The sequence below is a fragment of the Triplophysa dalaica genome, chromosome 1 (genome assembly GCF_015846415.1).
Source record: "Triplophysa dalaica isolate WHDGS20190420 chromosome 1, ASM1584641v1, whole genome shotgun sequence".
Taxonomy (NCBI): Eukaryota; Metazoa; Chordata; class Actinopteri; order Cypriniformes; family Nemacheilidae; genus Triplophysa; species Triplophysa dalaica.
In genome coordinates, this window is record NC_079542.1 from 10,927,932 (window position 1) to 10,939,178 (window position 11,247).

At 36.5% G+C, this 11,247-nt stretch overlaps 2 protein-coding genes across 6 annotated transcripts; both read left to right on the forward strand.

Moving 5' to 3' along the window:
- The first annotated feature begins 8 nt into the window (after window positions 1–8).
- vps33b (VPS33B late endosome and lysosome associated) lies at window positions 9–5,177 on the forward strand. Of its 2 annotated transcripts, none has more exons than XM_056748705.1 (24): window positions 9–42; window positions 298–429; window positions 509–589; window positions 766–827; window positions 911–960; window positions 1,085–1,152; window positions 1,226–1,271; window positions 1,347–1,441; window positions 1,527–1,631; window positions 1,719–1,809; window positions 1,916–1,993; window positions 2,171–2,244; window positions 2,449–2,535; window positions 2,644–2,734; window positions 2,868–2,942; window positions 3,043–3,107; window positions 3,210–3,264; window positions 3,380–3,426; window positions 3,563–3,695; window positions 3,966–4,039; window positions 4,136–4,237; window positions 4,330–4,405; window positions 4,604–4,726; window positions 4,825–5,177. In XM_056748705.1, exons 2-24 carry the CDS (start codon window positions 334–336, stop codon window positions 4,902–4,904), a joined length of 1,854 nt encoding a protein of 617 aa, XP_056604683.1. In that variant the 5' UTR covers window positions 9–42; window positions 298–333; the 3' UTR covers window positions 4,905–5,177. The 2 variants fall into 2 exon arrangements, with proteins under 2 accessions (XP_056604683.1, XP_056604692.1); XM_056748714.1 differs by lacking the exon at window positions 9–42 and adding an exon at window positions 51–178.
- A 451-nt stretch (window positions 5,178–5,628) lies between these two features.
- Window positions 5,629–11,144, forward strand: prc1b (protein regulator of cytokinesis 1b). Of its 4 annotated transcripts, none has more exons than XM_056749580.1 (14): window positions 5,629–5,763; window positions 6,172–6,304; window positions 6,394–6,516; window positions 6,616–6,849; window positions 6,967–7,137; window positions 7,213–7,362; window positions 7,459–7,606; window positions 7,688–7,824; window positions 8,503–8,598; window positions 8,678–8,824; window positions 9,408–9,518; window positions 9,657–9,752; window positions 9,878–10,057; window positions 10,684–11,144. In XM_056749580.1, exons 1-14 carry the CDS (start codon window positions 5,753–5,755, stop codon window positions 10,753–10,755), a joined length of 1,809 nt encoding a protein of 602 aa, XP_056605558.1. In that variant the 5' UTR covers window positions 5,629–5,752; the 3' UTR covers window positions 10,756–11,144. The 4 variants fall into 4 exon arrangements, with proteins under 4 accessions (XP_056605558.1, XP_056605560.1, XP_056605561.1 ...); XM_056749582.1 differs by having other exon boundaries at window positions 5,650–5,763; window positions 9,878–9,926; XM_056749583.1 differs by having other exon boundaries at window positions 5,650–5,763; window positions 9,881–9,926.
- The last annotated feature ends 103 nt before the right edge of the window (window positions 11,145–11,247 follow it).

An 11,247-nucleotide genomic window follows, 5' to 3' on the forward strand; every position in this document is an offset into this window, starting at 1 on the left:
CGTAGACCATCGCATAACCACTTCCGGAAAAAGTGGGACGAGGTATGGTAGTCTTTCCGTGCCTTAAATACACATCATATTAAATTAATTAATAAAGGAAACTGTAATAGTGCGATTATATATATCATGGTGTCATCTAGGACATTCCGAGCAGTTAAACGGTTAACATGTCAATGATGTAAGACATGCGAGAGGAGTGCAGGCATCATCTGCATTGATGAAGTGATGTTTACTATTCTGCATATGCAGCTTCCTCACATCTACATGACAGTGATGTTATGCATTCATGTCTTACAGGTATATCGACTTGTGAAAAGTGGTATAGTTCTCCATATGGCACAGACTGAGAGGAGAGATGCTCCTGAACTGCCTGATTTCTCTCTGCTTAAGAGACTTGCCAGAGATCAGCTCATCTTCCTGCTGGAACAGGTAAGTGGTAGTGAATCATCCCCCAATTCTTTAAATGTAAAAACTGAATATTATAAGGATTCATGTTTTGTTTCTTCAGCTACCAGGGAGAAAAGATTTATTCATTGATGCAGATTTGATGAGCCCTCTTGATCGAATAGCAAATGTCACAATCCTTAAGGTAGGAAATCTTTAAGAAAAAGATTCTGGGCACCTTCTTGCCAAATTATTACAAGCTATTGTGTTGAATTACATTACTGATAAACAAATGCACATGCATGTATTGTCACAACAATATTATTGTCATTCCACGGTTTCTCAGTTAATCGAGAAAGACTCTCTAATTATAATTTGTAGCAACATGAAGTCGACAAACTTTACAAAGTTGAGCTTAAGCCGATTTTCAGCAATTCAGATCAGTAAGTGTGCCTTTTTTTTTTAAAAGTAAAAACAGGTTGGGATTATTTGTATGCTTCACTAAAATGTTCACTCCTCTTTTAAGGCTGTGTTTCCTTATACGTCCTCGAATACAAACTGTGAAGTGGATTTCAGGTTTGCAATGTTTCCTGTTAATGATATATATTCTACATTAAAAAAAAAGAATCTGTATGTTTAGTATGACATTTTGTTAGTAGGGGTTCAATGTTCAGCTGGCATTTTGTTCTCTTATTTATAGATTTAGTTAATTCAGACAAGGCAGCTGGAAGATTCAGAAAATATAAGATCATATTTACGCCACAAAAGGTAACTGGAGTTCTTAAAGTATGTACAGTAACATTTTTGTGGTTTAATTTGAATGTTATGTCATTCTTTGCAGTTTTATGCATGTGAGACCGTTTTGGAGGAGCAGGGCGTCTACGGAGGTAGGTTGAGGTAGGTTAGGCTTTATAAATGAATTTTAAAAGGTAGACATAAAACAATTTTTTTTTTCATCACAGACATCACGACTGATGAGTGGAATTTCTATATTCTTCCTCTGGATGACGACATCTTGAGTTTAGAGCTGCCTGAATTCTTCAGAGATAACTTTCTGGTAATACCGATCAGTTTAAAATAATGTGATGTCAAGATGTTTGCAAGAAAGGAACTATTGATGATGGAGAATTCTAATTTCACAGGAGGGAGATCAGCGCTGGGTAACTACTGGAGGAGGTGCCCTACATCTTCTACAGTCGGTCTATGGGTCCTTTTCAAAGGTTTATGGAATAGGTAGATGTGCCAAGGTGAGGTTTAAGGATAATGTTTTTAACCTATTTAATTGATAAGTGTGACAAGGAGAAAGGGAGTTTATCACATTTTACTTTCTGCAGATGGTGTATGAAACCTGGAGAGAGCAAATGGAGGATGATGACCAGAGAACAAAGCAACCAGAATTTGCAAAAGTCTTTCTTATTGATAGAGGTCAGTTATTTGAGATGACATTGCATTTCGATTTTATTTGTCTCATGCTCTTAAGATTGCACAGTTGAATTGCTTAATGGTTTAAAAGTGCATTTTACTGTTTTAGATGTGGATTTTATTACTCCTCTCTGTTCGCAAGTTGTTTATGAAGGCCTGGTAGATGACATTTTTAGAATTAAATGTGGTAAGTAGGCAGTTTTTGTATATAAAAGAATCTTGATGTCATTATAAATTGCTGACCATACCAGTCACTGAGCACATATGTGTATAGCATAATATAGACTGTATAGCACTCTCTGTATTGAAAGTTTTAAGTTAATGCTTTCTTATGTCTTAAGCCTTTCTTTTATTTCTTAACTAGGTAGTGTGGAGTTTGGTCCTGATGTCACGTCTTCTGACAAGAGTATCAAAGTGATGCTTAACTCTCAAGATAAAGTAATAATGACTTAATATTAATGCTCATATGTCAAGAGTTAAAATGTGTTTTTGATTGGCCAAACTTAGCAACAATGCGGCTAAAAACATAATTTTTCCAATCCCATTTGTGATCCTAGTTGCTTGAAAATTATACAGAAAAATTAAAAATGGTCAGCAGTTAGTAATAACTATCGTAAAAACGACCCTGCTTGTTTTTATTAGGTATTCAATGAAATAAGGAATGAGCATTTCTCCAACGTGTTTGGCTTTCTTAGTCAAAAGGCCAAAAATCTTCAAACAGCTTATGATGTAAGTGTTTTTATGTTGGCTTGTAGAATTTTCAGGACATCTGAAAAATGTATTTTGGTGTATTTTCAAATGTAGCAAGACAAATTATGTTTTTGTTCTTATTAACAGAAACGGAGGGGGATGGACATCCAGCAGATGAAGGCATTTGTTGCAGATGAACTGAAAGGACTGAAACAGGAACACCGTCTGCTTAGTCTTCGTGAGTTAAGCTTTTCTTCTTCTGACCTCCTCAACGAACTATGAAGCTGTGACCTAGTGATGCACACTAATAAGGATTATTGTTTGTAGTACTAAGTTCAAAGACAACATTTTTGTGTTTTTTGTTCCAATAGATATTGGTGCCTGTGAATCCATGATGAAGAAGAAAACAAAGCAAGATTTCCAGGAGTTGCTAAAGACTGAACATTGTAAGATGTTTTGAGTCTTTGCTTTACATTGTAACTTAAATCTACAACACAAAGTTACTATTTATATATTTTATTTGTCTTACGTTTTGAAATCCATTAGCATTACTTGAAGGTTTTGAGATCCGTGAATGTATCACCTGCATTGAAGAGCATATCAATCGGCAGGTATGAAAAACAAACTCTTTATGAACATGACACTGCCATAATAATAATAGTAACAAAAACAAAACAGTATTAAGGATACTTAAACTTTTCGTTGTCTATCAGGTATCAATGATTGAAAGCCTCCGACTCCTTTGCTTGTTATCTCTAACAGAAAATGGTGAGTCTGATTATGTTCAATGATATATATTGATAAGTATACAATAAACATGGCTGAGGTTGTTATCTGTTCCTAGGAATTTCTGTAAAATGTTGTATTAAACTCTCTCTTATAGGACTTCTGTCCAAGGACTATCGATCTCTTAAAGCTCAGTACCTTCAGGTTTGTATGACTTGAAACCATATTACTTCATAAGAATGTCAATAAATTAGGTGGTTGAGCGTACCATCTGAAAAATAATACTTTCTGTAAATGGTTTTGAGTTAATTTTTATGTGGTTTGTCTTTGTTTTGTTCAGAGTTATGGTATAGATCACTTGCTGACGTTTGCAAACCTGAGGCAGCTGGGCCTACTTGTGGAACAGCAGCCTGGAGAAACACTGACAGTCATGGAGAGTAAAGTTGGGAAACTTGTCAATGACAAGACTGTGGGTGAGAGCTTCATTACAGGCCCTCTCTCCCTATGTCTGTATCATTTTAGGTCTCTTCTGTCTCAAACAGTTATGCGCACACACATGTTGAATGATTACATTAAAATCTTGCCTTTCATTTCAATATACATTTACCTGTGTGATGTTTAGCTGCTAAATTTACTGTTTTTTAACCGAAGTAAATGTAAACTTGTACTTTATGATTCGCTTCACTTTTTTGCATCACTTTGAATGAATAGACCTAAATGATGACTTTGTTTCTTTCTTCCAGGAAAGCTGACAGATGCCTTTTCCTCATTAGCTAAGAAGAGCAATTTTCGAGCTCTAAGTAAAAGACTTGCTTTGGTTAGCAAATAATTAAAATCTGTTATTATTTGACAATAAATAAATAAAAATCAAAGCAATGCTGTCCTCTAATCATCATGACTATTTAATTTACAGGTACCAAAGTCCGGGGACGAGTATGATCTTCGTGTTCCACGAGACATGGCATATATCTTCAGTGGTGCTTACATTCCTCTGAGCTGCAAATTGATTGAACAGGTTAGATTTCCAAAATTCTAACTGTAACTATACGCATTTCTTTCTCATGTTGAAGATCTTTTTACAGCCTTGATCCACTGGCCTGTGTGCAGGTTTTGGAGAGAGATGGTTGGACAGGACTGGAGGAGGTCACTCGCATGCTGAATGGACATGAATTTGCAGTAACAGGTTTGTATAAACCTTATATAGATTTCTTTTGTTTTTGTTTTTAATACACCTCTGTGAGGTATATTATACCTTCGAGTATATTACTAATTATTTGGTTGTAAACACAATTTCTTGCCCTATTATTCCATTTGAAAACCTTCGTATTATCATCAAGCCTACACATTTTTCTCCTTTTATCATGCACCTGATGTTTTTTAGCTGGTGGAAATAGTTCAGAAGCAAGGACCAAAACTGATGCTCAAAGAATCATTCTTGTGATGTTCCTTGGAGGCTGCACCTACTCTGAGATCTCTGCACTCCGTTTTCTTGGCAAGGAACGAGGTAAAATATTCTACAGAACTCTTTGTGTTTTTCAAAAGCTACATTTATTAAGAGTACAACAAAGTATGATATATTTTGCTTCAAATTCCCTTAAAAAGGTTGCAGATTTATAGTACTCACTACAGCCATCACGAGCAGCGCCCGGCTTCTGGAAGCATTACTGGATAATCATGCTTGAGGCACAAACAACATTCCATGTTACGACAAAACCCCAGGACAGTGGACTGAATATGTCCTAATTATTCTGGACATCTTTATCAACCAAGAACAAATAATGGTATTATGGTGTGCTGGGTTTTAAATTTCTGTGAGGTGTTATCAGAATTCATGAATGCAGAAGTTGCAGTTGTGGGATACAAAATTGCACTTTATAAAATGTTTATGTCCTTTGGTCAAAATGAAGCATGCATTGTAATAACTGATTAGGCTGAAGAATAAACTTTTAATAGTTTCAGGTGCCTCTTTTATTTCAAATAAGAAACTCATACTGTATCAAAGTAAGTGATCCAGTATGTTGTTAAAGTTATGCATGTATTGTAGTAATGTATATATTTCAAGTAAATGTTTATTCATTTTTTTTCCAAATAAACAACAGTAGAGCTTACAATTGGAATAGACATTGCAATTAAACTGTTAGCAAATAATTATGAGACGTTATATCACATGAAAGGAAATGTAAATACTACAATGAGCAGTAATATATAATATACGATGCAACAAAACAACTGTAAAATTATTGACAATTATTTCTGAGTTTGATGTGGTTACGTATCCACGGAAAAAACAGGAGTGGTGGTCCATTTTAAAAAGCTCCTGAGGTCATCGCTGAACAATCCGCGTCTGTTTGACACATCCACACGCATGCGCAGTGACGCTCGAAATCGGCCAATCAAATGGTCGGTGCTGTTTTGACGCATATTTTGAATCCGAAACGGTTGTGGCACGACCCGAGTGCGAGGACTGTACAATCTCATCTTTTTTCATAAAATAGACATAGAAAGAAAAACTCTGTCTTGGGATACTAGGATGAGGAAGAGGTGAGTGCATTTGGCGATATGATATTTGGACGAGTGTTTGTTTTAGAACTGTACGTAACTTAAGCAGACAAGCAGTAGTATGCGACTTGATCAAAATGATTTAACTTCGTTCAAATCGTAGTTTGCTGTGTAAATGTTAATGCCATTTACATTATTGTTAATACACTTTAGCGATCATTAAATGGCATTTTATTCAAATGCATGACAGGAGGACAGCTCGTATGGGTGGGTCACTTACTCTTTTTAAGATACCCTATAACCCATAATGAACATTTTGGGTTATAATCTAACAGAAAAGTGATTCCCATATTAAAAAAATAAACATGTTTTCCAAGTTTCATGCCATAAGTATTAAAAACCAGCAATACACAATTCGTATGGTGACCTTATTCTTGTCAATGGTTTCAGTGAGGTGATTGCTGCAGAATCAGTGGCATGTCTGAATAAAGCCCTTTGCCATCTGAAGGACATCTGGGAGGAGATTGGCATCCCAGAGGATCAACGATTAGAGAGAACAAATGTGGTTAAGAATCACGTCAAAGTGAGTGTTGAATGTAATGATGTCGATCATCTGCTGGATCCTGTCAAGAAGGCTTTAGTGGTCAAACTAACGAAACTTTTATGGTTTAGAGTCTTCTGGACATGATGATCACTGAAGAAGAGAGCCTGCGGAAACGTCTGTTGACAAGTATCGAGACATGTCACAAAGAGATGAGTAAATTATGCTTGGAGCTTCAGTTTCCCCTGTTTCAGGCAAGCATTTACATTGGATGCACATTGTAGCCCTTGAAAAAGGAAGAAACATAATGTTTGACTTGGAATAACTTTGTTTATGATTTCTTATGTTTTCAGGAGGACAGAAGTGACACTATACTTAAGCAGGAGAAAGACCTCCGGACTCACGTTGAAGTAATGATAAGAGAGAAAAATCAGAGAATGCAGGCACTCAAAGCTTTAACAGAGCAGGATCAGGATCTCTGTGATATTCTCTGCTCACAACTATTTTCCATCTCTGCCAGTGCTGTTCCGTCTTTAGAAGACCTGGAGAGCTTTCGTCAACACATCACCTGTCTCGCTGCTGAGAAAGTATAATGATTTCAAATATTTGTTTAAAACTCTAAACTACTTGTTTTATACAAGCCACAGTCATTTATCGAAGTGATGTGTTCAGTTTAATTTACAGTTTGATTTGTTTTTTTTAAGGAACTGAGACATGAGGAATTCGTCAAACTTAAGAAGCATATAATACTTTGCATGGATGATCTGGACCAACTCCCTGAGACAAGTTTTGAAAAGGATGTTGTATGTGAAGATGAAGAGAGTTTTTGTTTGTCTAAAGAAAACATTGATTCACTCAAAGTCCTCCTTCACCAGGTACAACATAACATGTTGAAATACTGGAACCTTAAGCTTTGACAAATGCGTTATGCAGTCTTTTCTTTTTATTAGTTGGAGAGTAGGAAGGCTGAGAACGAGCGTGTCTGTGGCTCTTATCGAGAGACGATCCAGAATCTCTGGAAACGGTTGCAGATTCCGCAGGAAGAACGTGATGCCATTTCTGAACACATGAAACTTTCAAAGAGAAGAAATATAGAAGCTGTTAGTAATCTCATGGGTTGTTGCTTTTGTCAAGTCTTTTGAAAAACTAACAGATGCCTTAAATGCATTTAAATTATTTGTGTGTTCTACTGTCAGCTACAAGCTGAGGTCAGCCGTCTTGAGGAACTGAAGCTCAAAAATATTCAGCAAGTAACGGGGGCCATTCGAAAAGACATTGCAACGTACTGGGATAAGTGCTTTTATAGCTCTGACCAACGGCAGGCTTTTGTGCCCTATTACGATGGTGAGTTATCTTTTTCTCAATTATATAGTTGAGTGTCTTTTTTGTAATAGTAAGAGTTTAGATGTTTGCTTTTTTTCTCAGATGATTTCAGTGAGGAACTTCTGAGCTTACACGATGCAGAAATTGTCTGCCTTAAACAGTATTTTGATGATCACAAAGAACTTTTCGAAGGTGTACACCAATGGGAAGAGAGCTGGAAGCTTTTCTTGGATCTTGAAGTGAGTTAATCTAGGTGCACTCGCACTGAAATGTTTTTCACAGATGATAGACAGCCAGTATTATTATATTATTTCATGTGACAACACTGAAGAAATTACTGAAGAAATTAAATACACTTTACTACAATGTAAAGTAATGAATGTACAGCTTGTATAACAGTGTATATTTGCTGTCCCCTCAAAATAACTCCACACACAGCCATTAATGTCTAAACAGCTGGCAACAATAGTGAGTACATCCCAAGTGAAAATGTCCAAATTGGGTGATGGCTCATCTATATTTCCCAAAGACAACCTCTGGATATGATGCTGTGCAAGGGGAACCTGTCCTGTTAAACCGCTGTATGGTCTTTTCTTGGCCACTGTGCTGAAGCTCAGTTTCAGGGTATTAAGGTCGCAATCTTCTTGGACCCAATTTGGACATTTTCACATTGGGGTGTACTCACGTTTGTTGCCAGCAGTTTTGACTTTAATGGCTGTTTGTTGAGTTATTTTGAGGGGACAGCAAATTTACACTGCTATACAAGCTGTACACTCACTAATTTACATTGTTGCAAAGTTTAATTTCTTCAGTGTTGTCACATGAAAAGAAATAAAATATTTACAAAAATGATAAGGGTGTACTCACTTCTGTGAGATACTGTATTTGCATCAGCTAATGTTGTTGTTGTTTTTCAGGAAAAAGCCAAAGATCCATCAAGATTCACCAACAGAGGGGGGCACCTTTTAAAGGAGGAGAAACAACGGGCTGATCTGCTCAAAAGTCTCCCCAGAGTAATTATGAAATCTCTCCATATTATAAGGCTGATCTTTACAAAACTTAGCCATTTGTAATCCAGTATGTCTCATCTAGCTTGAGAAGAAGCTGATGGCAGAGATTGAACAGTGGGAGCAGGAAGAGAACAGAGAGTTTCTGGTGAATGGTCAAAAGTTCATGCAGTTTGTTGCTGATCAGTGGGAATCATACCGGCTGGAGAAAGAACGTGAAAAACAGGAGAGGGTTTGTACTTTACCATACATTTTGTTCATTCTTTAGAGTTTATTTATTGTTAAGCAATTGGTCATATTAATGGGGCCATATGAAAGGGCTTAAACGAATATTATCGCTTGTTTTAGATGTTATGCAATGTGTTTACATTATTTCAGGTAAAAAAAATCTGTATTTTTCACATATCGTGCATGTTTGCATCTCCTCTTTGCCCCGCCTCTCTGAAACGAGCAGATTTTTTACAAAGCTCATCGCTCTGAAAAGCGAGGTGTGCTATGATTGGCCAGTTAACCAGTGCGCAGTGATTGGTCGAGTACTGCAAGCGTGTGGCGGAAATGTAACGCCTCTTACCATATTTGGAACATCAGGTTTATGTCATGGCATGGGCAACTTATAAAACACCAAAGACACAGAAAACCACGTATTCGCGCCATATAACCCCTTTAAATATAGCATTAAATATAGCATAAATATGTGCATCTACTTAAAAACATCCATTTCTAAAATGCAATTGTAATGTATTTACTATTAACCCATTGAGATCAGATTTTCTTTCTGTAGATGTTCTAATAATGCAATGTCTTGCTTTGTATAGCAACAAAAGAAAAGCAAACAGACTGAAGAGGACATGGTCTATGGCACTGTCATTCGGACACCAACTAAAAGAAGAATTCTGGGCAGCACAACACCCGGCAAAGCTCGAAAGGCAAGTACAATAGTATTTTATTTTTTTGTCCAAGAGGTTCGTTATTTAAAGTATTCTTGTCATTCCATGCCTCAAGACACTATTTTCTTTTTATAAATGCATGGCTGGTGCGGTAATAATTGTTTGGCTATTCATCAGTTAAACGCTACCTCCAGTACTGGCACTTCTAGCAGCACTATCCGTTCTGTCTTTGGTGGTACTGTCTGTCACTCTCCTATGTCCCGCCCTCCAAAGGTCAGTGCACGGCCATAACAAAACTATTGTTCGTAAACTTTAAATTAACTAAAGTAAATAATCCTTTACTGATTAACAAAGGTAATGTGTAACTTGTCCTTTTCACTATGTGTTTTCTTTCATAGCAGGGCAATGTCATGAAGACTCCAGGCCACGTTAAACCTCCTCATCAAGGTACGCTAGAGCGTAATAAGGAGAATATTTGTCATCTTACTGGTGGTGTGGGTGGGGTGATGAAGGTCTCAGCAAGCCCGCAGCGTAACTTCAGTATTAACTCTGTCGCAAGTACCTATTCAGAATTTCAGGTAAATTCCTTGTGTTCCCAACATTATGTCCACTAGTAACTCACAGTCTAGTCAAAGAGAGCAAGAGCATCAATTCAAGTGTTTTAAGGATAAGAGTTGTTTATGACTGGTGACATTGAGATAATATGATGCAAATCGAAATGTTTCTAAAGGAATTTGTCAAGCCCGAATCAATACAATCAAGGCTTGTTTGTGAAACATTTCCAAACGACATTATGCAGTTGCAAGGTTACACACAAAACTGTTATTTCACATTTGTGGTTTTGTCACACCAAGAAAATCAGTCAATAAATGTTAAAGCTTTCATGCACCATGCAATTTATGAATGTATTGTGGTGTATGTGTGATCACTGATGTGTTTTTTTTTACATCCCCTCTTCGAACATGACTGTGTGTTTTCTCATAATCTACACTTTTAACCAACAATATCTTTCTTGTTGTTTACAAATCGGTTATTTAACTGCCATCATCCTTGTCTCGATCTTCCTTCTGGCACATATGATAATAATCATATTTAAGTCCAGGCCTTATAAAACCATATAATATCCTATTAATATATACATATTATTGTACATTAAATTTACTGAAAATTACTCAAAAAATTACTCTGCTGTTTCCTTTCACAGCGAGACCTCTCCAAGTCATCGAAGTCAAAACATGTGCCTGAAATTCTGAACTCAACCATCATTCAACTGTAACGCTTCTGCACACAACACGACTCCTATTAAGACATGAAACTTGTAAATGATGACCTTTGGGTTGTTGTTCTTTATAGCTTTTTTATGTAAATGAAGGTAATATATATTTTAAATGTTTCTGAGGGACTCTACTTGTATGTTCACTTTAACACTAGCGCTGCAAGCACTGCACAACGTGTCTCTGTAGATGAACTAATGTTTGTACATTTAAATGTTACAACTGGTGAGCTGTCCAAATTAAATTCTAGTGTTGTTTTCCAGTATTTGCAACTTGGTCAAAATCACAGTATGCTATTGTATACTTTTGAATGTTTTGCACAATGAATTGTAACTTTTTTATCATTTATAGTAATGAATAATTCACTACATTAAAGTAATTTGTTAATCTATGCGTAAGCCCTGTCATTTCTTTCGGTTAAATTAACTGTTTTGAAAATGAACGTGTTTGGTTTGGACGTAGGGAAGGCGGAGCAACAACGTAACCCGGAAGTA

Coding starts and splice junctions, on each gene's coding strand:
- vps33b (XM_056748705.1), top strand. CDS start 334: ATGGCACAGACTGAGAGGAGAGATGCTCCTGAACTGCCTGATTTCTCT. Junction 1,632..1,718: donor GAATAGGTAGATGTGCCAAG/GTGAGGTTTAAG, acceptor TACTTTCTGCAG/ATGGTGTATGAAACCTGGAG. Junction 2,536..2,643: donor ATCTTCAAACAGCTTATGAT/GTAAGTGTTTTT, acceptor TCTTATTAACAG/AAACGGAGGGGGATGGACAT.
- prc1b (XM_056749580.1), top strand. Junction 7,363..7,458: donor AGAGAAGAAATATAGAAGCT/GTTAGTAATCTC, acceptor TTCTACTGTCAG/CTACAAGCTGAGGTCAGCCG. Junction 9,519..9,656: donor CACCCGGCAAAGCTCGAAAG/GCAAGTACAATA, acceptor GCTATTCATCAG/TTAAACGCTACCTCCAGTAC.